Source organism: Mastomys coucha, unplaced genomic scaffold (genome assembly GCF_008632895.1).
Source record: "Mastomys coucha isolate ucsf_1 unplaced genomic scaffold, UCSF_Mcou_1 pScaffold22, whole genome shotgun sequence".
Taxonomy (NCBI): domain Eukaryota; kingdom Metazoa; phylum Chordata; class Mammalia; order Rodentia; family Muridae; genus Mastomys; species Mastomys coucha.
The window spans coordinates 138589198-138614903 of NW_022196905.1; the positions used below are offsets into that span (position 1 = coordinate 138589198).

The 25706-nt window shown below is 49.2% G+C and overlaps 2 protein-coding genes across 3 annotated transcripts in view; one reads left to right on the forward strand and one right to left on the reverse strand.

Annotated features, from left to right (window-relative positions):
- Window positions 1-1701: 1701 nt before the first annotated feature.
- Bri3 (brain protein I3) lies at window positions 1702-20563 on the forward strand. Of its 2 annotated transcripts, none has more exons than XM_031338673.1 (3): window positions 1702-1897; window positions 12650-12752; window positions 20177-20563. In XM_031338673.1, the coding sequence occupies exons 1-3, from the start codon at window positions 1738-1740 to the stop codon at window positions 20307-20309; spliced, it is 396 nt and encodes a 131-aa protein (XP_031194533.1). In that variant the 5' UTR covers window positions 1702-1737; the 3' UTR covers window positions 20310-20563. The 2 variants fall into 2 exon arrangements, with proteins under 2 accessions (XP_031194533.1, XP_031194534.1); XM_031338674.1 differs by lacking the exon at window positions 1702-1897 and adding an exon at window positions 12042-12347.
- A 129-nt stretch (window positions 20564-20692) lies between these two features.
- Baiap2l1 (BAR/IMD domain containing adaptor protein 2 like 1) overlaps window positions 20693-25706 on the reverse strand; it is a 96589-nt gene continuing 91575 nt past the window's right edge. Inside the window, exons 13-14 of the mRNA XM_031338670.1 lie at window positions 22838-22875; window positions 20693-22270 (exon numbers count right to left, since the gene is read on the reverse strand). Coding sequence (XP_031194530.1) covers window positions 22195-22270; window positions 22838-22875 — 114 coding nt within the window. The 3' untranslated portion in view covers window positions 20693-22194. The remainder of the gene's footprint in view (window positions 22271-22837; window positions 22876-25706) is intronic.

Genomic DNA, 25706 nt, shown 5'->3' on the forward strand with positions numbered 1-25706 from the left:
GACGATCCTTCCTCCTGCTCCTCTGACCTTTTTTTCTCCTCTAACTCTAGCTCCACCTCTCTATTCCTGTCCAATCACAGGCCTGCCACTGCCCTAATGTGATTGGACAGGGAAAATGCTGTAGCACAGGGGATCCTGACAACACAGCTCAGTGATGGTGTGCTTGGCTCCCATGCATAAAGTCTGTGGCTTCCACCAATTGCACCTTATATAATTCAGTCATGGTAGTGTACTTGGGAGGGGGAAACAGAAGGATCCAGACTTCAGGGTCTGCCTCCATTGTACCCCCTAAAATTTCTTCAAAGAAGAAATAAAGTTAGAGACAGAGAAGCACTAAAAATTCACCCATCAAGGGCCATCCTGACCCCAAGAGATTTGCCCAAGCCATTGTCTATTCTCTGGGCCTGGCTCCCCAAACAAAAATGCTTGCTCCTTCCCACTACTGTTTCTCTATGAAAAGGGAACAGTGTTTGTATGTTTGTCCCCTCCCTTTAAAGATAAGGTTTCATTTAATCCTGACTGACCTCAAACTCCCCATTTAAAGATAAGGCCTAATTTAGTCCCGCTGACCTTAAACTCAAAATGCAGCCCTGGATGACCTTGAACTTCTGATCCTCCTGCCTCCACTTCCCAAAAAGCTGGGGTTACAGGCATAGACCACTATGTCAGGCTTGCAAAGTGCTGGGGATGGAACCCCAAACTTGGGAAATGTTACTGAGACATATCCTCATTGCCCCACCCTTTCATTGAAGTAGAAGGATCCCAGGGATGTGTGCACAGTGATAAGTTAGCCTTTTGTTTTCGTCTAAATCTGCCTTTCCTATGTTTTTTTTAAAAAGTACTTACTTATTTTATGTATGCGAGTACACTGTAGCTGTCTTCAGAAGAGAGCATCAGATTCCATTACAGATGGTTGTGAGCCATCATGTGGTTGCTAGGAATTGAACTCCTGACCTCTGGAAGGACAGTCAGTGCTCTTAACCACTGAGCCATCTCTCCAGCACCTCACTATGTTTTAATAAACACAAATATCAAACCTTCAGAAGGAAAGGTGTGGTGTGTGTATGTGTATGAGTGTGTATGTTTGTATATGTGTGTGAGTATATGTGTGTGTGAGTGTTTGAGTGTATGTGTGTGTATGTTTGAGTGTATGTGCAGTGTATGTGTGTATGACCCTGTGTAGTATGTGGAGAGTGTGTGGATGTGTGTGTGTGTGAATGTGTATGTGAGTATATGTGTCTGTATGTTTATTTATTCTGAGACAGTTTCTTCATAGAGCCTTAACTAGTCTACAACCTGAAATCTTTCTCCTTCTACTGTGCTGTAGTTACAGGTAGGCTCCACCTTGCTCAGCCTCATGAAATTATTATCTATTATTTTGTTATTTATTTAGCTCATAGAACCTTGGGACTATTTCTGTCTACTTGTGGATAAGGCTGCCGTTCTTACCTTTCCCTCTGACCTTTCTAGGACCTGGAGCAACAGTTTGACACTAGACCGTGTGGTTACTGCCTCGTGGGCAGTTTAGCTTCACCTGGCGGCTCCTCTTTCCTGGAATGTGGACAGTTATATCACATCTCTTGGCAGTAGGATGAAATATTTGAGCTGGTATCACCTCCTACAGAGCAGACAGAGCCTTAGGCTCAGAACCTAAGAACCTTGGCACAGAGCAGGATTGTGAGGCTACATTCTGTCCCCTGCGAGGCCCTGCCTGGCCTCCCCCACATTCTCAATGATATGACCCTTACTGGCCTTTGGGGTCACTCCTTCATGTTGGCTACTGCCTGTCTGCTGCTGGACCATAAAGGGGCTCTTCCTGGCCCAACCTCAGGCTCTCTCTGGCCACTCCTGGGCATCTTACGTGGACTAGCCATGGCCTCCACAGTGCAGGAAGCAGGTAGGGAGACTCTGGGATGAGCCTGAGCCTCAGAAGGCCTAAGAGACTGGAAAAGCGGTTTTGTTTTGTTTTGTTTTGCTTTTTAGCAGAGCAGTGGGACCCTGGGTGGCTTCTCTGAACCTTTATCATGGCACCCTCTCTCCTGTGTGTGTGTGTGTGTGTGTGTGTGTGTGTGTAGTATGTGCACATGTCTGTAAGCCACAGAGGCCAGAGGACTTTGGGTGACCCACTCTATCATTCTAGCAGCCAGCAAGCTGCGGTGAGCAGATTGGTTACTTTTCTATTGCTGTGAGAAGACATCACAATCAAAGCAGCTTACAGAGGCGTGCTTATTTGGGGTTATGGTTCCAGAGGGATAAGACTCCATGAGAGCTGAGTTCAGATCCACATGTTGTCCTGGATGTCCTGGTACTCACTCTGTAGACCAGGCTGGCCTCGAACTCAGAAATCCACCTGCCTCTGCCTCCCAAGCGCTGGGATTAAAGTCGTGCGCTACCACCACCCGGCTGTATTTTGTTTTTTGACAGGCACTCACTAGCCTTGAATTTTCCAATTCAGCTAGTCTGGCCTGGCAATGAGCCCGAGATTACAGGTGTGTGCCAGCACGCCTGCCTTTTTACCAGGTGTTCTAGATATAAAACTCAAAAGGTCATCATGCTTGTGTGTCAGGCACTTAACTGATGAACCATGCCCCAGCCCCAGGAACCTGTAACAACGCTGAAAGGATGTTTGATCTTTCCAGTTTAGGAGGCTGGGTTTCCTTCTCGAGTATACAGGAAGACCCTAGCCTGGAACGATTTTGATGAGAACCAGTTGTTCTTCCGTCCAGGATCCTCCACCTTGCCTGCCTCAGTATCTAAATTTGGTTGAAATGTTCTTGGACTCTCTGTCCTTCAATCATGAAATCTAGGAAGATTGAGGCATAGCTCCATGATAGAGTTCTTCCCTAGTGAACATTTGAATATGTGTTGTAATCGTATTATTTGGGGTTTTTCTACTCTGCTTTAGATCACTTAGTTCCCAAAAGACACAAAACCTTTATATTTATAATAAGCCCTTACAGCAGTAGAGCTGGGCAGGTTTTGTTTGCTTCCCTGCCAGTAACTCTGAGATATCACTAGCCATGTTCCATCTGTGCTGTTCCTACTCCAACAGGAGGACCCTCGTGGCTGTGTGCTCACTCCACCTATCCCATGGTACCTTGCTCATACTTCCTCTCCCTCTCCCCTCTCCTTGTGGTCTCTGCCTCAGATCCCAAACCCAGGAACCAAAGCCCTGCCCATCTTGCTTCTGCCCTCCTACAGGCTTTAGGTATCTCTGTTGACCAATCAGGAGTAATGCGGGGGAGGGGAGGTTACATAGTGTCACTTGATTTACATAAGAATTCGCAAGTCTTGAGGCAGCTAGATCATGGGATACAGAATTTAGCAACTGACCAAACCTCCACAAATATATATGTGTGACTTATGAAGATTGTATGTATATGTGTGTATCTGTGCATATGGGTGCAGCTGTGTATGGGGATACAAGCATGTGGTGGCCAACACCTTGGCTGGGTGTTGCTCCTCCAGGTTGCCTATCTTGTGTTTTCTGACCAGGTCCTTTACTGGCCTGGATCTTGCCTTGTAAGTTAGGCTGGCTGGAAACTGAGCCCTAGGGATCTGCCTGTCTCTACCTCCTCAGTGCTGGGATTAGGAGCCTTGGCCTCCGTGCCTGGCTTTTACGAGTGTATTCTGGGGAGCAAAGGCAGGCCCCTCATGCTTGCAGGGCAAGCACTTTACCGGCTAAGTCATCTCCCAGGCCCCATGACTTATGAAAGATTTACCACCCGACTCAGCAAAAGCGATGCTTTTATGTGTTGTGTAGAAACTGATATGCTTAATTTATTATAAAATACTTAGAAATATTTGCCCAGTAGAATTGTAAGACTCACAACGGGCTTACCATAAAACTCCAAAGTGTTTATCTAAGATAAACATTTAGTAGCTATTCAGCAAATATTTGGTGATGTCCTTCCCCAAGCCAGGCACTTGTAATTGGTTTCAGCCCTGGCTTTGACATTATGCTTCCTTCTTCTTTTTTTCCTTTGGTCACAATCCCAGCCATGTGAGGTACCCAGTTCCTGTACGTGCCAAGAAGCCCACGTGATGGGTTATCAGCTCTTCTGAAGAGTGTGCAAGAAAAGGGCATGATCTTTGTTTTGACTTCCTCTGCTACATTTGAGGATAGTGACAGTGACTGTCAAGGTCTGGAGGACGAGAACTGTCCCAGCCCTCGGGCAGGGGCCAGCATGTCCTGTCTCACCAGATCCCCTTCTGGTGCCCTCCTTAGGAAGGTTTATATACTGTATTCAAAATCAAAGTAGCAGTTACTTATTTTAATAGAAATGGCAACATTAAAAAAAATAAATTGAGTGTGTGGTAGGTGATAAAGAACAGAATTTTAATTACCAAAAAATATACATAGGATTTATTTACTTATGAATGGCAGCTCAGGCTGGCTTCAAAGCACTTCAAAGCACTGGTTCTCAACCTTCCTAATGCTGTGACCCTTTAATACAGTTCCTCAGGCTGTGGTAACCTCCAACCATAACATTATTTTGTTGCTACCTCATAAGTATAATTTTGCTACTGTTATGAATTGCAATGTATATATCTGATATGCGGGATGTCTGATGTGTGACCCCTAAAGGGGTCCAGATGTAGTAGAGGTTGACCTTGAACTTCTGATCTGCCGCCTTCTATTTCCTGAGTGCCAGGATTGTCGGTGGCTGCCAGCACATCTGTTTTTATAGGTGCTGAGGATATAACTCAGAGCTTTGTGCAGGCTAGGCAAGCTCGGTGACCACTGGCATCTCTAGCCCTTACTTTTATCTTTATTCTCCTTTTGGTGCCGAGGCCTTGCACGTGCTAAACAACCACTGTCTTCCTATGTCACATCCCCAGCCCAGAGAAGATATGCACTAAGTGAAACAATTTGCATCTCGTTCTGTAGGAATGTATTTCTCTTAGAACCAGTGACTGGTCAGTAGATCTCAGCTACTCAGAAGGCTAAGGCAGGAGGATCACAAGTTTAACACCTGTCTGGGCAACAGAGTAAGATCAAGATCAATCTGGGCTACTTAGTGAGATCCTGTCTCAAATAGTCAAACGACTAGAATTGTTTCTTGGACTTTTGGCTAATACCAACTACAAAGAGGATTGGTGGTGTATCCCCACCCCTTTCTCTCTCTCTTTCTGTCCCCCCACCTCCCCCCCATAACCACAGTTGCCAATGTTCCTATTTTGCACACTTGGTGCAGGGCAGCATGGTGTAGTCTCAGGACTGCAAGTGGTAGGCCTGGTGTCCAAAGGCCAGGCTTCCTTGAAAAATACAAAGGAGGCTACCTGTGCCCCTCAGGTTCCTTTGCAAGCATCTAGGGGGTGTTGATGTTACTTCCATGGGATGACTTTAAAGAGGTCAGAAAACATACAACATATTACATGCTACGGAGACTATCCAGCACACCCAGATTACTGTTGCTGGAGTTTTTATGGTTGGAGAAGCCCCAACGAGCTAGGCCCCCACTCAGCCTCAAACACACCCATTAAAGAGACCTGTGACAGTGAACCACAGGCAAGAGATTTATTCCATGTGGCTTCACTAGGAAGAGGAACAAATGAAGATGTCGAGTGGCCTCAAAGCCCACCTTCGGGGTCCTGACAGAATCATAGTTTTAATTTAATTTTTATGTTATATGGTGTCTTGCCTGCATATATCTATGTATGACATGCATGCAGTTCTATCAGCGGCCAGAAGAGGGCATCAGATACTTTGGGACTAGCGTTAGAAATGGCTGTGAACTGCCAAGTGGGAGGTGGGAATTGAACCGGGATTCCCTCAAGAAAAGCATCTCCAATTTCTGAGGTTTACGTTTAAATAAGGGTTAAGAGTTCCACATAGCTAAGCTGTCCTGGTCAAGGTATGGCCCTGTCTGTCACTGACCCATCACTGTCTCAGCTTCTAATCTTTCTTGCAGGGTGGGCAGACATTGCTCATGCAAGGTCCCCCTCTGGCTGGCACCTTTCCTTCCTCTTGGGTGGGGGTGGCAGGTGAGGAGGTGGGGGATTCCAATTATCTGGAGACCACTGTTTCTAAAATGTAGTAGCTGAAGGGAGAACACAGTGTATCTCTAGACTATCTTAGCTCCAGCCATGCCAGCAACACAGGGCAGCTGGATCTCACCACACGAGGGTACACTGTGGAAGGGTAAGGGGTGGAAATGTGTGGAAGTGACAATGTCATTCTGTATCAAGCTTGAGCCCTAAATGCAAACAGTGACTGGTGTCCTTAAAAGAGGAGGGGACCACCAGGCAGTGGTCACATGCCTTTAATCTCAGCACTTGGGAGGCAGAGGCAGGTGGATTTCTGAGTTCAAGGCCAGCCTGGTCTATAGAGTGAGTTCCAGGACAACCAGAGCTACACAGAGAAACCTTGTCTCGAAAAACCAAACAAAAAAAGAAAAAAAAAATGAGGAGGTGACCTAGAGAGCCACAAGGGGAGGGCTAAACACATTTCAGTTATGTGTGCCAAGGAACCCAGAGTCACTACGTTCTAGAACGACAGGAGAACGACAGGAAGGGTCTTTCCCAAAAGCCTTTGGAGGGAATGAGGCCCTGCCCACACCTGGAGTTTTAACTTCTTGTCTCCAGTGAGACAGGATACGAAGCCAGGGATATGGTGGGGACACGGGAGCGGAAACGATCCCTCATCCAGGCACCTGCTTGCAGCCCCTCTCCAGCTAAGAAGTAAAAATTCCAGCACAATTAGCCGCGTCTCCTTAAGACCTTTCTCCCTTCCCAGCTGTAACCTGCAATTTTCTAGGAATCTCCCCAGAAACTCCAGTACGGTAAAAGTAAAAGGTGTGTGCTAAAGCCCTGTGCAACCCCAGGGCTTCCTGGCTTCACCTCCTTCATGCAGGTTACCTCCACAGTCACCCTGTGGAATTGCTCATCAAAAACTAGCGGGGTGGGGATATGGCGCAACTGGTAGCACGTTTGTCTGCCATCATCATGAAGCCCTGAGTCCCGGCTTCAACACCACAAACTGTGTGGTGCTGCAGGGTTGTCAGCCCAGCACCTGGGAGGTGAAGGCAGGAATGTTAGGCCATCTTTGGCTACCCAGAGGGAGGACTACAGGAGACCTTGTCTCAGAGATGGGGGAGGGAAAGGAGCAAGGGAGAGGTGGAGGAGGGCAAGGAAGAAAGAATCTTTAGCAAGCCTTTGAGATGTAACTTGAAAAGTAACCAAAATGAGAATTACAGCTAATGCTAAGACACCTGAGTCTCTCCCTTAAGTGGCGTTAGTTAGGGGTCTGCTGCTGAGGTAGAACACCATGACCAAGGAAGGTGACATATGTAGGCTTATGGTTCCAGGAAAGGTAAGAGGGTCCCATTGTGCTAGGGGAGTGTGGCAGCAGGCGGCAAGCATGGCAGCTGGAGCAAGAAGCTGAGAGTTCACATCCTTAGTGGTAAGCGTGAAACAGAGAGAGCAAACTGGACAAGGCCTTTTAACCCCAAGGCCCTTCCCCAGGGACGCACTTTCTTCCGGAAAGTTGCTCTGCCTACATCTCCGGAGCAGCGCTTTAGTCTTCTCTTTCTCCAGTGTCTAAGTTAACTTTCCTATTGCTGTAAAGAGACACTAACAGGATTTATTGAAGAAAGGGTTTATGGGGAGCCTATGGTTTCAGAGTCCATGGGCATCATGGTGAGAAGCAGGGGTCAGGCAGGCACGGGTTGCTGCAGCAGCAGCAGCTGAGAGCTGACATCTGGTCACAAGGACAAGGCAGAGAGAGCTAACTGGGAATGTGGTGGGCTTTTGAAACCTCAAAGCCCACCTCCCGTGGTGGCACACCTCCAACCAGGCTGCACTTCCTAAATCCTTTCCAAACAGTTCACCAACTGGAGATCACTTTCCCCCAAACCACAATGCCTTAGAATGAGGTTCCCTGGGAAATTCCAATTCCTTAAGGTCCACTGTTTCATCAGCCTGAGGGCTGGAAAGGGGGAGACAGCTGTCTTCAGAACCTTTTCCCTTCTGCCTGAAGGCTACAGGACTGCCTCTCAGGGCTCCCCGGTGGTCACACTCTAACTCTTCCTCTTGCCTGCTCAAACCCCAATTCCGGGGGAATCCCAGGACCATCTATTTCTTACACTTCCTCTTCTGGGCTCAGACTCAGTGGCTGGCTTTGCTCCCAATTTCATGAAGAAATTAGCAACAGTCAGGACAAAGCTCCCAAGCTGGATGTAGCTCAGGGTGGAAGGCTCATACTACACACACCCAGTAGGAGGGAGAAGCAGAGGGTGAGGGAGGAAAAGGGAATGGAGGAGGGGGGGGGAGAACAAAGGGTAAGGGAGAAGAGGAGGGGATGGAGTGGGGGAGAAGAGAGGGAGCGACATTGACATCTGTCCTAGCACCTTTGTGCTTCCCTTCTGTAGGTGACCAGTCCAATCCTATAGGACACTGTTACTGCTATGTATGAGACTCCAGCCTCTTACCCATCACCCCTCTCCCTGCCCCGCTAGAACCTATTGCTTCACAAATAATCTGTTGTTTGTTCACCTTAAGCAAGCCAGCCAGCCTGAACTGTTCCTTCCATCTCCTCATGGCCATCTGGTTCATTTTCTTATTTTGTGTATGTGCATATGTGGTATATGTGTGTGTGTACATGTTTGCTCTTGAGTGGGCGTGTGTCTGTGTGGTGTGTGTGTGTGTGTGTGTGTGTGTGTGTGTGTGTGTGAGTGTGGAGGACAGATGCACTCCATTTTATTATTTAAGGCAAGGTCTCATTCATTTGGCCATGCTGGCTGGCCGGTGAGCTCCAGGGGTCTCCTCTCTCTGCCTCTGCAGCACTGGGATCACAGGTGCACATCACCTTATCTGGCTTTTATGTGGTTGTTAGGATGCAAACTCAAATCCTCAGCTTACTGACAGACCCAGCAGCACCTCCACCCTCTGCTCACACACCCACCTGTCCATCCATCCATCCATCCTTAGACTTTCTTTTCTTTTCTTTTCTTTTCTTTTCTTTGTGAATATACTGTCACTGTCTTCAGACACACCAGAAAAGGGCATCAGATCCTATTACAGATGGTTATGAGCCACCATGTGGTTGCTGGGAATTGAACTCAGGACCTCTGGAAGAGCAACCAGTGCTCTTAACTGCTGAGTCATCTCTCCAGCCCAGATTTTATTTATTTATTTATTTTTATTTTTTTATTTTTTTTGTTTTTCGAGACTGGGTTTCTCTGTGTAGCTCTGGCTGTCCTGGAACTCATTCTGTAGACCAGGCTGGCCTCGAACTCAGAAATCCTCCTGCTTCTGCCTCCCAAGTGCTAGAATTAAAGTGCATGCGCCACCACTGCCCAGCTCAGCCCAGATTTTTTTTTATTACATAATGGCATATTTTTATTTTTAAGAATAATTCTCAGTTTTAGCGAATATCTACATATACATAGATTTCCTAGATTTAGCAACTGCTATGTTTTTAGGACATTAGATACTAATGATAAGTCCACAAAGGCTAGTTTTAAGATAGATAACAAAGGTTAATTGTTTTGAACAGTTAAGTTGCATACCTTTGGGCCAGATGTGAAGCTCACCCTGTAATTCTAGCACTCAGGATGCTGAGGCAGGATTACTGTAAGTTTCAGCCCAGATTTTTTAATGGTGACAGTGGGCCAGCCTGAGATGAATCCACTTCTTGTGGTGATAAGGCTTGGAGGTCTAGCCCAGGCTCCCCTGGAGAGGGGTTTCTACCTCATGCTGCTCAAACCTTTGGGTTCTATCACTTCAGGGGAGTCCCCCTGCTTCCTTCAAAGCCCTTAGCCACTCTCTATCAACCAGGTTTGTTTGCTGTTGAGACACAGTCTCAAGCAGCTCAGGTTAACTTTGCTGATCTTGCTGCTAAGCCACCGATGAACTTGAATTTTTTTTTAAAAGATTTATTTATTTTATTTATATGAGTACCCTGTAGCTGACTTTAGACACACCAGAAGAGGGCATGGTTATGAGCCACCATGGATTGCTGGGAATTGAACTCAGGACCTCTGGAGGAGCAGCCAGTGCTCTTAACCGATGAGCCATCTCTCCAGCCTGACCTTGAACTTGGGAGCCTTCTATCTCCACCTCTAGAAGTGCTGGGATTACAGGCTTCAGCCACATGCCTAGTTAATGCAATGTTGGGGATGGGTCTTGAGGCTTCAAGCACTGCTCTATGAACTGAGCTACACATACAACCTCACTGGGTTTCTTTTGAGAAAAAGTCTCAACATGTTACCTAGAATGGCTCTGAACTCCCAATTCTCCTTCAGAGTGCCACCAGATGGATGGATGGACAGACAAAAAGACAGACAGACAGACACACACACACACCTCTTCATTCTTGTCTTGGATGTCCTCTCTGTTTACTGGCATATGAGCTGGCCTACCTCTCAATTTTTCCTCATGAGACACTGAGGAAATGACCAGTATAAAAAGAAAGGAAAAGAACCCAATGTGTTCTAAAGGGAGATGAGCTTCTTATTGGTTACTCAGATGTAGTTCCTGTATGCACACACTAGGGACAGGTTAGGCAAGCGTGCTCACATAGGCGCCCAACCACTCTCTGATGGGCTCTGAGGCCTGCTCCTGATAAAGGACTCCTCACTCATACTATAAACTGGGTCTAAATCCATAGCTTGGGATATCAGAGGCCTTAGTGGGGAAGCCCCTCTGTTAAGTTGCTAAAATAAAAGTTATTAAAGTATAATGGGATAGGCTTAAAATTCCACTCTGGGCAGATTACAGGAGTATCCCAAGTTAGAAATAAATACAATGAAAAGCTGTAGTTATCCCAGAGGTGGAACAAAACACACACACACACACACACACACACACACACACACACACAGGGCAGGGAATGGGAAGCGTTTACAAAGCAAGACCCTGGAAATACAGGTGGGAAGGATTCTCACTGTTCCAACATTTCTTTTTCCTTGCTTGGCTTTTGGAGACACGGTCTCTAGTAGCTCAGGCTGGCCTTGAACTTGCTGTGTAGTAGCTGATGTCACTAAACTGAGCCTCTTGAATAATCCCCCCCAAACACTGGGGTGAGAGTCACGCGCTACCACACCTGATTTATGGAATGCTGGAAATGGAACCTATGGCTTCTTGTGTGTTAGACTAGCTCACGCCTGGCGATACTTCAGCTAGGGGCATGGCAGTAGCTACGTAAAGACTGCATGGGCCTGAGTCAGGCCGCGGTCCTTACCTAGGGATCTGCATTGCCACGCTGTAAACTAAGTAAGGGCTGCAGTTGCTTAGAATTTAGGGTTCTCCCAAGCCTATTTCTAATCTTATTTCTTAGCTCCCAGTCATTTCTAATTAGTGGCCACAGCCCCTGAAAAAGACAATCAAAAGAGGAGAAGGAGGAGCGCTCAGCAGTTGAGTAGGCTTTAGTGGGCAAGGGTGCTCAGTTGTTCTTCCTACACCCAAGGGTGTGTGGGCAGTGCAGCTATTCGGGAGGGCGTGACTTGGGAGGGGCTCATCTGGTCCCTCCCTGTGGGTGGTGACGCCGGTGCTGGGTTGGGCAGAGGGAGGATTTGGGCAGGAAAGGCAGGTTAGTCCGTAGTTTAGGAGGCAGAAGCGAGAGAAGAGTTCCGGCCAGCCTGGGCTACATGAGCCCAGGTCCAAAAAAAAAAAAAAAAAAAAGCGGAGGAGGCTGTGGCGAGATGGCCCCGGGGGTGAAAGCGCCTGCTGCAGAACCTGTCAACCTATCTATCTCAGGATCCATACGGTGGAAAGCAGGAACCCACTCTCGAAAGTTATTTATTCTCTGATTTCCAAATGCGTGCCCTCTCATATAAACACATCCTCCCCCAAATAAATGAAACAAACATTTTTTTTTTTTTTTTAGAAAAAGACAAAAACTAAAGGCAAGGATCTTGTTGTGTATCCGGCCGTGGCAGGGTGTCACAACTTCCCTGGAAGTCCAAGATCCACTGGGGGGCGGGACCGAACGAGGACAACACCCCATCAGCGGCAGCCGAGGCGTCTTTAAGACGCCCTCCCCAGGCCCCGCCCACAGCCCCGCCCCGGCACGCCCACGTGACCTCGGTCTTGTGACCGGCGGGAGGGCGGGGAAGCCTTGGCGCGCCCGCCCCGCCCGGCGCGCGCCTCACTGGGCCGAGCTGCCCGGGACGCCGCCGTCGCCGCCACCGCCGCCATCCCCGCCGGGCCAAAGGAAGGGAGCCGGGCCGGAGCTGGCGGGCGCGCGGCGCCGGGGGCCGCGATGGACCACAAGCCCCTGTTGCAGGAGCGCCCGCCCGCCTACAACCTGGAGGCCGGCCAGGGCGACTACGCGTGCGGCCCGCACGGCTACGGGGCCATCCCCACCGCGCCCCCGCCGCCGCCCTACCCCTACCTCGTCACAGGTGGGCCCGCGGCTCGGCGGGGTACACCGAGCGGCCTCCCGGCTGAGCACCGCGCTGTCCCGGCGCCGGCCTGCCGCGGGCAGCTACTGCCCGGAGCGCCCTGCCCGGCCAGGCCTTGCCCCGGTGGCCGTGAACTTTGTGTCGGAGGGTTTGCACTTGGCTTCTAGAGCCCACCCGCAGGCGCGCTCAGCCCAGTTGGAGGCGGGGAGGACGGGGGCTAAGGGGGAGGGTGGGAGGGAGGAGAGGAGCGGAGAGGAGGAGGGCCGAGTAGCCCGGTGCTGATCTGCACTCCGCTCCCACAGGGATCCCCACCAGCCACCCCCGGGTCTACAACATCCACAGTCGAACGGTCACCCGGTATCCTGCCAACTCCATCGTCGTGGTCGGAGGCTGCCCAGTCTGCAGGTAAGTCTTTAGCCTGGGGGGGTTGGTGGTGGCGGAGAACGCACGTGCCGGAATCTTGCCAAAGGCCAGGGGGGGTGGGATGGGGAGGGGTCACAGCCGGGCTCCTGTCTTAGAGGGAAGTCCTGCATGGGAGGGACTGCAGTGGGAGAAGGTGGGGTCACTCACCCCTGGCTCTGAATTTACTTTATGCGGCAGAAGGATGGTTTCCCTTTTCTGTGGGGAGTTGAGTGCATTTGGGAGGTATGGCACCCGGAGTGCGTGGGAAGCAGGAATGTTAACAATGGATACTGATGGTCTTTCCTCTCTAGTATTGAGATCCGCTTCGAATCAGGGTTTTGTTTTGTTTTGTTCTTCCTCCAATTTTCCGCAAGTGTACTGTTACAGTTGAATCTTATTAAGGAGGTTATTGGGACTTGAGTCCGCTGGCTAGTATACCAAAGGGCTTAGGAGATCCAAGTGGCCAGCAAAGAGCAAAGGCTGTGAGGGTGCGGAATGCGGACCAGGGCTTAACAACTCCTGGCCACTAGCTGGCCCAGGAGGAAACCCCGTGTTTCTTTGTTCCGGGCTGGAGTGGTTTTGTTGTTGTGGTGGCTTTATCCTCAACCTGGAGTTGACAGAAACTTTGTGAGGACTTTATGTAAGGTGACAGATGGCAGCCAGGCTCATTTTAGGCAGGCTTTGAGGATTCAGCTTCCAAGTTAGACTTGGCCACTCACCCAGATGGGCCAGGTGAGGTGCAGGGCAGGGTTTCAGCCTTTGTCTAGGAGGGGGAAGTTCGAAGTTTCTGAGATGGAATTAAGAAACCCTTGTTTGGACTTCGCTTTCGTTTCAAAAGTGTGTTTCAGAGGCGCAGAGTGGAGCCATAGGGAAGTTAATGATTTTGGAAACTTTCGAGTGGCCTCACAGGAGCTGACTGAAGGGTGGAAGACACTGGACCCTCAGCTGATCATGTGCTTGGTGAAGAAGGCTGAGAGCTAGTTAGAGGCCTTGTTCAGGGATCCAACGCTTTTGGAACTGGTAGAGGAGTGGGAATCAGCCACTTCCTTTAACTGTGGATGGGCTGGCTCTCTGATAGCTGGGCTTGCCAGCTGCCTCCAGAGGGCAGTTCTCTCTCTGCAGGGATTCCACCTGAGGGCTTGAGGCACACTAGGTTGACCTGGTGGACAAGAGGGAGCATAGCTTGTTGAGCCAAGAGGATCAGTATAGGGTCTCCTGTGCAGAGAGCCATTGGGAATAGAAGGGGGTTGGTTGTATGGAGGTGGGGAATGAGAGACTTCCTGTGGCCTTGAGGCTAGTCCCTAGATGGGAAGTCTCAGAGCCCTAAGGACGGGACAAACAGTAGGTGATCTCTCAAGTCTAAGGAGAGGTGTAGAGAGGCAGGAGGCTGGGAGAGGCATAGCAGTGGAGGGGCTCACTAGGATTTCATGTCTGCTTTTTCCAACAACCAGATCTTGGCCCTACCATGGTCAGCTGGGTTTTTTTCTCCCTCAGTGAACGGGGTGTTCCCTTGAGGCTCTTCTTGGATCAGACCCCTGAACTTAGGGGTGTTGTTGGGGGGACACTGACAGCACGTTAGTAGTATGGCTGCTATAGTCTGGGAACCAAGGCAGTCAAAATCCTAGAGCTGTGGAGTGTCCAGCTGCAGTCATGGTGGTGAACACTTTTTCTGAGATTCTTTCCCTGGGAAGCGAGTTGTTTTGCAGGCTTGTGTTTTCTGCTCATGGGGCTCTTGAGGCCTGTAGAATCTGGGACAAGGTCAGGCTGTGCGGGCTGCCCTCTCAGGACAGTCTTGTGCTCTTGTGGGGCTGCCCGTGGATGGAGGGGACCAGTATTAAGGAACCTGGGTCCTCTGAGGACAGGTTTGGGGGGTGCCTGACCCTTAAAGTAGTGAGTACTCTTCATCCCCCCAGGCTGTTCTGCAGGCACCTTCGCAGTGCCCTCTGCTGCTAGCCCCTGACTTCAAGACTGATCCCTGTCATTCCAAAAGCAGGCCTGTGGAGTGTTGGGGGCTGCATCTCTAGGAGAGCAGCACAGGAAGGGTGGCCAGCTTTGCCTGTGTGTGTCCCTGGGGCTGGGACAAAGGTGCTCCCCTGTAAACACTTGAGCCTTCCCCTGCCTGACATGTTGGGGCTGAAAGAGAGGACACTTCTCATGTGACCAAGCTCTCTTCCTTCCAGATGTAGCCTGCCAGGCCCTGTCCTGTCTCTCCCTAGTGGCTTGGCAGGAATTTGTCCAAGTCACACGTCTGTGATTCCCTCTGAGTGAGACTTGGCATAAGAGGCCGGTGTCGCTTGTCACGTTGCCATTCTGTCTGAGTCGAAGTTAAGCGGCCTGACTCTGTCTCCTTTTATAGACATTTGCAAGAAGCAGTTCTCTCACCCCCAGTGGAGAGAACTTCTCTCAGCCCCCTCCCACCCCCCAGGCTTCTGTGCCCCACCTGCAGCAATCCTGTATCTGTGAAGGCCCTGGGTCTCTGAGGCAGTGTGTTTGCATTCCAGCAGCTGGGGGTTGTCCCTAGATGCAGGGCAGGTGAGGCTGATCAGCGTGCCCTGGAAGCCCAGGCCACAAGTGGAATGTGCATGCACAGGGTGAGTGGCATGGTTGTGAGTTGGAGCCTGCCAGGCACAGGCTCCTCGTGTACTGGCTGGGCTATTTGTTATTGTTACTGGGTATTGAGTTTCGGAGGTGACCAGAGAGATAGGAAGAAATCCAGGGAGGGTGGGGTCTGGGTGCAGCACTGGGTTGATGGTGTGAAGGCTGTTTATGAAAGCCCTTGTGGGCTGAGGTGAGAGTCTGGGGAAGATGGGGTGGTGGCAGCTTTAGGCTTCTAATAATGGTGGGCGGAGGGAAGGGCTGCTATGCCCTGCCTGTGGCTGAGGAAGGAGGTGAAGATGCTGGCCATGCCTGGCAGGAGGCGGAGGCTGGTATCCTGGCAGTGTGCTGGTCAAGGAATGCAATCTGAGAGAAGCCCAGTTTGTCTCCCAGTCCTAGCTGGGGCTTCCCAGCTCTGGTGCTGTGGTACAAAGCTGAGTCTTGGAGCTGGAGGGCACATGCCCTTGCCCTCTCCCCTTCCCCCCTACTGTGAGCACTTGAGGCTATGCCTGATATTTTTGCCTTTGCGACCTGTGTCCAAGTGGCAGGATATTTGGAGTTTGGTCCTTGTGAATTGCCCACATGAGGGTGGAACTCTGTCCTATGGGGATGTCCTCTGGAGTGGAGACTATTGCAAGCTTTCACTTCCGTCTGGTGGAGAAAGCCCTCCCATCCCTTCTGGGATGTTGAAGGTGATGCCCAGGCCTGGATGGTGCCTGGAGCTTGGGCTTGGGAGAAATACTTGACCAGCAGGAGGGCTGGGTCCAGAACCAGGCAGCCTGATTGTGCTTGGATCCCTGCCACCCTTCTACAGCTGTGTGGCCTCAGGTGTAGCTTCTGTCTTATTCACCTTTAAGATGGGGCCAGGTTGTGCCTCTGGAATGGGGTGCTGTAAGAACACAGGAGGGGTCAGGATAGACCTTTCTGGATGAGTACTTAGTCTTGGGACCCTCCAGGATTACATGTCTGCCTGTAGCTCAGAGCTTCCCTCTTCCCTTCCTCTCTACCCACTTCTCCTATGGCTAACCTGTCTGACAGATGTCAGGGTCGAGTGGTCACTTGTTCACAGAGCCTCCAGTTGGGGGTTAAAGAAGTAGAGGTTTTAAAGTTAGTCACTTTCCTAATTCTCTGTACTATATCCCCCCCCTTTCCGGGTGACCAGTTCAGGGTGGGGGAGTGGCCATCCAGGTGCTGCCAGGAGGTTGAGTTCTGACCCATTTAAAAGAGTTGAAACTTGTCCCGGTAGAGTTACACTTTTTTGGAGGGTGTAGAGGAAGAGAAAGTGAAGCTGTTGGGGACAGGGACAGGCCAGCTGGAAGGCAGCAGCTGTTCTCCTAGGCAGGGTCTTCACTCAGTGCTGCTGCCCTAGCCACCGCAGCTGCCTGGAGCTTCTTGCTGAATATAGGTTGGCTTAGAGGCCATATTGTGTTTCTGGAGTCAGATGTTGGCTCTTAAAACAAAAACTTTTGCCAATGTTCCCTTTGAGATCTGGGGCAGAGCTGAAGTTAAATATTAGTATTTCTGCAGCAAGACGTGAATCTTCATGTTAAGTGGATATAGTTAGTAAGACTACAAATTGGCTAGGTGGTGGTGTATGCCTTTAATGCACTTTGGAAGCAGAGGCAGGTGGATACCTGTAAATTTGAGGTCCACCTGGTCTACATAGTCAGGACTATGGTGAGAGCTTGTCTCAGAAAACAAGCAAACAACAAATAAGTCACCTAGCATATGTTTAGGTCAGATTCCATCCAGCTTGAGCTTCCAGAGCTTCGGGCCTTTGGGCGTGTGGGTTCAGGGCATGGGATCCTGGGGCAACGAGAGTGCCTTCTTTTTTTTTTTTCGAGACAGGGTTTCTCTGTGTAGCCCTGGCTATCCTGGAACTCACTCTGTAGACCAGGCTGGCCTTGAACTCAGAAATCTACCTGCCTCTGCCTCCCAAGCGCTGGGACTAAAGGCGTGCTCCACCACTGCCCGGCTTGAGAGTGCCTTCTTATGCTCAGAGCAGGTCTCTCTCTTCCTCATCTCCTAGTCCATTGAAGGCTGTGTAAAGCTTGAGTTAAGTTGCTTTCGTGGTATGAGGGTATGTGGTCTCCAGTCACAGACTGTTGGTTGCTGTCAGATGTCCAACCCTCCTTAGGTGACTGGTCGCCACGTGGTGTGGTTGAAGGAGGCCCGGGGGCTTTTAATCGTCCTAGAGGTGAGCAGCCCTAAGTAACACAAGGGAATGGCTCCTTAGGAAGCATGAGGTTCTCAGTGCCAGGTCTGGCCACTTGTGACTGGAGTCAGCAGAAGATGGCACTGCTTCCCAGCTCTGACAGAGCAAGTGTGGAGCTTGCTGGGAACTAATGCTTGAGTTGTTCCGGTGCCTGGAGGCCCAGTTGTGACAGGTCAGCTAGGTCTGCTCTGGCTATCTCTCAAAGTTATGAGCACAGTTAAAGGGGACAGAAGATATAAGACCTTGTGCCAAGATGCTGGCCTGGCTATGGTTGGGAACTGTGTGCATCAGGCAGTGCAGACCATGAGGGAGTACACAGAAAGCCTGCCATCCTGGGCTCCAGAACAAGCTTGCGCCAAAATACAGCAGCAGTCCACACCTGGTTTACTCCTGTGGATGAGAGGCAGGGGCATGGAGAGCCTACCCTAACCCCTCACATTCTGGCATTATCCTGCAGAGCCTCACTTTTCTGGGCTCTTTTTTCAGGTAATAAAGACCTTGAGGCCCCTGATTTCTTTCAAAACTCCTGGTGACCCAATCAGCAAGATTTGCTTCTTATGACCTAATGCTTTTGTGGGACATTTTCTTTCTTCTTTCCCTTCCTAATCTTTTAAGACAAGGTCTCATGTAGCCCAGGTTGGCCTCTAACATGTTAAGTAATAGACTTCTGATCCCCCTGCCTTTACCTCCTGAGTGCTGGGCTTATGGGTGTGTACACCAGTATGCCCAATTTTCATGGCATATTTTCTAATTGAAATATGCAGACCAGTGTTTCAGAGTCTTACCTCATGACTGGACAGTTGTGAAGGTGCTAGGAGAAATGGAAGGATGAAGCCCAGACAGAAATGCCCTTAATGGGTCACCTGTGCCTGGGCACAGCTGGTGTCAGAGGGCAGGAGAGCACCCTTGGGTATTTTTCAGCTAGGATTTTCACCACTGGCCAGAGTACACTCTGCAGCTGCAGCTGGAGGAGTCTTGCCCAGTCTGTGGTGGGCCAGAGGAGGTATGGTGACTTGGTAACCTTGTGGTAGTTAAGGGACAGTTTTGTAATAGTCATAGAGAGAACAGGCCTTGGTGGCATGTCTGTAATCCTAGACCTTGGGGGGTGAAAGCAGGAGGGCCAGAGGTTCAGGGTCATCCTTAGTTATTTAGGGAGTTTCAGAGACCCTGTTTTAATTCCCCCGATCTGCAAATCATACAAGAGGTGGCTTTGCTGACAGGAATGCAGGCATCCTGATTCTTGCCGCCCATAGGTGCTAGTGGAGGAGGTGCAGGTGGAGAGGAGAGAGAGTAAGGTTGTTTCCCAAACCTGCCTGTTTAGAGCCTCCTCATCCAGAGAGCTTGTTGGGGTTCAGGTATTGCTTGGAGTGTTGGGGCTTCCTGTCCATCTTATGTTTATGTCAGTTCCTGGCAGCTTCTCCTAAGAGGGTCGGGGAGCCTGGCATGGAGTTTGCCTTGTCTTCTAAGCAGTTGAGAAGGAGATTCCCAGAATATCCTGGTTTTCTTGTCATGGCCCTAGGAAGTTTCAGAGCTGGGACCCTGCCCAGCAGTTTTGGCTCTTAGCGTGTTTGGTTTTCTAAGCTGTCACTTTCCTGCTCTCTCCATGAGGTGGAAACAAGGAGCAGCCAGTGTGGCCTAAAGGGTCAGTTTTCAGTGTGTAAGACCATAGGAAGGGATAAGAGGGTACTGGGAGGGACTCTGCAAGATCCTTGAGCCTTGATTGAGTTACATGGGGAGAGGAGGTCACTGGATTTGTATTTATGCTTGATACAGGCTTTGCTTGACATTCCCGTGTCTTTGGGTTCCACTATGCATGTTAGAAGTAGACTTAATAGGAAGCTTTAAAAGTTCTCAAATGACTTTCTGCATGTGTGAACGCAGCTATTTTCCTTAACTCCACAACAACCAAATGATCACTTTTAAAACAAACACTTAGAGGACAGAAAAGAAACCTAAAACTTTTCAGTATTGAAGAAGCATGCTGGGTCTGTGGACAGAGCACTTGGCCCGCTACTCAGGAGGCTCTGGCTTCCGTCCCCAACACAGATAAACTCTAGAGTGGGTTTCATTTTTGTGGTGTCTTGTTTTCCAGAGCTGTAGGAATTTTTATAGACTGGCTTGGGTCATTCTTGTTTTTGTTGTGTATGAAGGCAGAGACAGGACAGCTCTGTCAAGTTGCTTCTCTCCTTCCATCCTGTGGGCTCCAGTTGAGGGGCTGAACTTACAGCCTGATGATGGAGGCCATCAGATTTCTGTGGCAAGTCCTTTACTGCTCAGCCATCTCAGCAGCCCCACATCACCCCCTTTTGTAAGAGTGTGTAACTAATGGAAAGTTCTTGTCTTTATTCAAGATAGGTGATACCTTTCAACCATGTTCTCTGAATTTGCCTAGGATGCCCTTGGTAGCACTGCAGTTTACACTGGTTCCAGCTAGTTCTGTGCACTCTAGCCCCAGGCTGGCCCTGAGGTGGGGCCAGCTGCCTGTTTGGAGCATATTCCCCTGCAAGTGGGCAGGTGCTCTGTAGGTGGTATGGTCCCCTTCCATGACATCCTATGATGCCCCTTGGGCTGTCAGGTTGGGGGTGGGGTCTTAATTTGGTTGCCTCTCTCTCTGCAGGGTTGGTGTCCTGGAATACTGCTTCACCTGCCTGGGCATCTTCTTGGCCATCGTCCTGTTTCCTTTTGGGTTCCTCTGCTGCTTTGCACTGAGGAAGCGAAGATGCCCCAACTGTGGAGCAGTCTTTACTTAAAGGGAACAACACACCCAGTTTTCCTACATTCAGCTATCTTTTCTAATGTAAATGTTGTGTACAATAGTTTTATTTGATTAAGCTTCAGGACTGTTTTGTAAAGTGCGGTGGGATAGACTGGCATAGGGCTGATGCAGAGGTGGAAGGCAGCGACCTGCTCCCAAGGCTAAGGATAACGCGCTGCTTCTATTTTTTGCAGTCTTCAATTTGAGAATGGTGAGAAATACTGTTTTAAATAAATGAGATTCATACCATTGTGTAGTTTATTCTGCTTGCCTGCTTTTACACACTGACCCCCTGAAGTCTTGCCATGGGAAATGTCACATGAAAAGACCACCCATGGCCATCTTCTAGTCCTCAGGTATCACTTATAGCTCAAAACACGTGTTTCAAATCTCCTTTATTATTAACATTAAACAAATGTTAACCTTGGTGTTTGCAGAGCTGGAGCAGTCAAGGTAAGGTCGTGTGGGGAGACCCAGGGCTAGGGGGGCCACACCACAGCTGACTGGAGGGAGACCCAGGGCTAGGGGGGCCACACCACAGCAGACTGGAGGGAGACCCAGGGCTAGGGGGCCACACCACAGCAGACTGGGAGTTGTCGGCTCACTCCCCCTGCTTTTACATATCTGAAAGCCACACTTGGCCTGTTCCCTGTGGCTCCTACCTTATTCTGCACATAGGTTGGTCACAGGGAGCACAGGGACTGTATTTGAACTATGGCCCTCTCCTCCATCGGCCAGGATGCCTGTCTGACACAGTAATAGAACAGCTCCACACGGCATGACCCAGACTTTGTAATCTAGGGAGGGTGTTGGCACGGGCAGGCCTGCACTAAGTTGCCCTTGATGAGGCCATCAGGTTTGTCCTCCCATGTGAGCCTGCCACTGCTCGGCCCAGCTGGAAAGGACCCTGACCAATTTGCAATTTGGGGAAAAGTGATTTCTCTGGTGAGAGCTAAGAAACCGATCAACAGTGACTTGTCCTGAGGGTGGATTCTAGAAAAGGTATGTTGGGCAGGTAGACATAGACTGATGTCTGGCTCAAGGCTCTGCCGTGGCCTGAGCAGGTGTTGGTCTTAGAAGGCTGAGTGGGGGACACTGTTAGGCTGGAATGGCGGGCTACCGCTCCTGCCCACCAGGCTTCAGAACTGCTGTTTATAGGCCAGTAGCTGATTAAAAAATGAGCTTCAGTAGGTGTCCCCAGAAGTCATGATGGGGTTTTGTCACCTGGTATGTACAAAGCTCTCAGATGTGTTGAGACCCCCGATGGCAGTCTTTGTAACACAAGTGCCAATGAAGCAGGCAGACTGTCCCAGCACTCTGCAGCAATGCCTGTCAATGAGGTTGGAGTTCTACTTGTTTAATCAAAAGGTTAAAATTGGGTCATTTAAAAAATATTTAATATAATTTCATAATTTACATTGCTTATTGTATTTGCATGCTCTGATGCAAACTTATATAATATTTGCTATAGATGAACATCATAATGCTACTTAAGAATACAGGCTTTATAAAATAAAGCTCTGGTCTTACTTGCATTCAGCTACAGAAAGCCAGGCATAAAAGCATACACCGACTATCCCTTATTCTGGCTATTTCCTTAAAAATAAAAATTAAAAAGAACTTGAACCAAATTTACTGCTTTTTGAATAGAAAACATTTCAAATGATTGATTTATTCACTAAGCTAACTCATTTACCTTAAAGACAAAAATGTGTAAACCCAGCTCTATTAAACTGAGAAAATATATCGATTTACTCAAGTGGGGGTTCATTGAAATCAGGCACTCTCTTCGAGCTTTGGCAGTGCCTGCACTTGTCCAGCAACCTATTGCCCTGCAGGTGAGAACTCAAGTGGAGGGACTGGCACTGTCCTCCGCATCTTCATCGGATGATCGGTGCTGATCGGTCATTTGTCACTGTTGGCCGGAGTTTCACGGTGGCAAAGGGGTTTTCTCCACTGTAGGGAAGGAAAGCACAAATAGACATACTAGACCCCCCCCCAAAAAAAAACAACCTCCAGGGCAGACTTAGATGTTGTGCGTGTATTATGGGGGTGTGTGTACGCCAGATGTAATTAGGTATTTTCTCTCATATTCCACCTTCCATTTTGAGATTAGAATTCAGTGTGGGTTGGCCATCAAGTGCCCAGAATCTGTCTTCCCTTCTGGTGCTTGGGTTACAGATGCATGCTCTGATGCACTACTCCTCTGGGTGTTAGGGGTTTGGACCCAGGTCCTTTTTATGCTTGTATAGCAAAGTCTTTATTCAATGCTGCATACATACCCAGGACTACCCTTTCTGAATACACAGGTGTGCTGCAGCTTACTATGCCAAGCTAGGGACAGGCCACTCTGCCGTGGGTTAGATCTGAACCATCCTGCTCTGTCCCTCTACACTCCATTCCTGGACTGTCTAAAGCTAGTAGTGATAGGAAGGGTGACCTCAGTTTCCTCTGTCTCTGAGAAGGGCCTATGGGGCACTTAGGACAGACATTACACTGACCTTGCGCACAGGTTGTACATACCTGAGGAATGGTGGCTTTGCGGTCCCGTTTGCATCACTCTGGAAAAGAAAGATTATGGAAGGCTTTAAATTGGAACACTCACAGGTAAATACAGGCAAAGCTGAGTTTAAAGCCACCTTTCCTACTGTTCCTCTGAGGTCACTCTGAGCACATGGAACTGACTGAGCACCATCCAGCAGAGGGCAGAAGAATACCATCTAATGCATCAGCGCCAAGCCGTCTTTAAGTCCTAGAAAGCTTCCAAGTTTCTCAGTAGTCTTGGTCACTTGTAGATTCAAAGCAAGTGCCTCACAAACTAGTGTGTGTTCTGAGCTGAAGCCTGGGGCAGGGCTCCCACGGGTCAGCATCTCCCGAATACTGGGATTTACCTTATAGATACACTACCTCAGCCTGAGGCGGGCTGTAGGCATCTGGATAGTGACCTCAGCCTCTGGGTTGCCTGGAGTCAGCACAGTCATCTAGCACAGGACTTAGCGTATACTCATCACAAGCACAAAGTGACTGCCTGGCTTGGCACATCTTAATCAGGCTTGAAGTGGTGTTAAGTGATTTCTTCCTGCTGGGCACTCAGTTTCTTTAGCGGGCCTCTGGACAAGTCACCTCTGATGTAACTTCATTTGATAGGGATGGTTAAGAGCCAATTTATGATTTCTTTTTAAAGAACATCAGGAGGTCTGGCCTGTCGATTGCCTGCTCAAATTGCTAGCATGATTGGACTGCCTGGAGCAGTAAGCCAGGCAGTCTGGAAAGAGCCTCTTGGTGCCCAGAAGTCAGACCAGAAATGCTGCCTCATTTATCATAAGCAGACTCTTCCCATAGGCAAGTGCTTCCTTCTGTTTTCCTCTGGGTAAAAACACTGACCTATCCTCTGTGGCCTTAGAAGGACAGCACCAGATCCTCAACGGGAAACTAGAAAACTCTCCACCTGACAACACCTTTAAAACCACAAGCTCAGAGCTTTTCCAGGTGCCTCACAACACACTCTGAACTTTTACAGAGTAGAAACGATCAAAAGTCCGGCAGGAAACTAGCACTTGACTTCCATCCATTCTGTCCCCGTGGGATCTCAGTGCCAGGACATGGGGCTTCTGGCCTTAGAGAAGAGACAATAACTCTGGGCCACACACAAGGGGTCCTGGCTATCTGAGAATGGCGTTTCTTAATCTGTTGCCCAGCACTTGGGAAGCTGAGACAGTTTGAGGCCAGCCTGGGCCACACAGTAAGACCCTGGCTCAGTTCCCAAAGATCTAGGGATGGAGTTCAGCCGGTAGTACTCACTATGCCCTTGGTTTCATTCCCAGCACTTCATAAACTAGCCATGGTGGTATCAAGCTGTAATCTCAGCACTGGAGAAATGGAGGCAGGAGGATTACACATTCAAAGTCATTCTTGGCTACACTACAAATTTTATGCTAGTGTGGGCTATATGATCTTGTTTTTAAAAAATAAAAAAAACCTATATTTGGTGCATGAAATTGTATGTTATCCTTTAATAAAGTGCTTACTTGAAAACCAAGTACAGCAGGTCCCTGACTTAGGTTATTTGGTGTGATGGTCCTCAATAGTGTGAAGTGATACATTCAATATGAAACTGTACTGTGAATTTTGGATGTGGTCTTTCCCTGGGCTGGTAATACATGATACAATCCTTTCCTATGGGATGCTCAGTGTAGTGCTGAGACAGCTGCTGGGACTCTGCAGTGTGCTGCCTTCCTAAGCTAGGATGGGCCACAGGTTAGGTGACGGGGTGTTTTCAACTTCCAACGGGTGTTTCAGGACATAAGGCCACAACAAAGGTCCAGAAACATCTGCACCAGGAGTTTTCAGGCAGCTTCTCCTCTGCTGCTTGGATTTTCTCAGTGGTCTGAAAGTGTAACTTTCCTTTGGAGTAACTCCCCTGCCTCACTCCTCCAGCAACAGTCTAATTTTGAGACTGTCCATCAGGTCTAGTGCTGTCCATCAGAGTGACTTCAAAATACATCACTATTCTTTGCCCATCTCAGCTGGTATACCTCCCACTTCCTAGTCAGGAAAGACTGCTGCCCCCAAACCTGCCCTCCCACTTCCCTTTCCCTGCAGCCGGGGTACCATGGCAGACAGGCAGAGCCTGCTACACATCCTGTGTCATTTCTTGGCAGCCAGTAAGGTGTTGGTCCCTGAGCACACAGAACAAAATGGGATGATTCAGGTCAAGCCAAGGAGTTTGAATGGGGCCAGGCAGGCCATTAGGAGAGTGGACTAGTTTGTCTCTAAAACACCAGGGCAGCAGTAGCCTTGAGACTGGAAAGGGAGATGGCCAATAGGAGGTTGTCTGTGTCCATAAGGTAACAGGCAAGGTGATGTTTGTTGTGATGTTGCTCACTCCAAAAATGCAGATACTCTGACACCTGGTGTATATGTTTGCATACATTGGTTACTTGCTTTCTGTTCCACTGTCCCCTTCCTATTGTGCAGAGGTCTTTGTGGAGATGCACAGGGCCAAGAGCTTGATCCCTTACAAGATGGTCTCTGGTTAACCTGATACAACTCATTCCTTAGGACCCAGGAAGACACTTTGTTAGGAAAAAAGGGCTGTGCGGCCCAGGGTGGGCTGGGCCCGCTGAGAAAGCCTGGGGGACCTGGAATACCTAGGAAAAATGGCCATTTCAGTATGATGACATATGGCTGAAATCTCAGCACTTGGGAGGTAGACAGGAGATGGATTTGGAGTTAAAGGCCACTCTTGTCCCCATAGCAATACATTTTCTTTGGCATTTTTTTTATTAGATATCTTCTTTATTTACATGTAAATTTCTCCTTTACCAGTTTCCCCTCCAAAAAAACAAAGAAACAAACAAAAACAACAAAAACAAACCCCTGTTGCCTCCCC

Coding starts and splice junctions, on each gene's coding strand:
- Bri3 (XM_031338673.1), top strand. CDS start 1,738: ATGACCCTTACTGGCCTTTGGGGTCACTCCTTCATGTTGGCTACTGCC. Junction 1,898..12,649: donor CTCCACAGTGCAGGAAGCAG/GTAGGGAGACTC, acceptor CCGCTCCCACAG/GGATCCCCACCAGCCACCCC. Junction 12,753..20,176: donor GGAGGCTGCCCAGTCTGCAG/GTAAGTCTTTAG, acceptor CTCTCTCTGCAG/GGTTGGTGTCCTGGAATACT.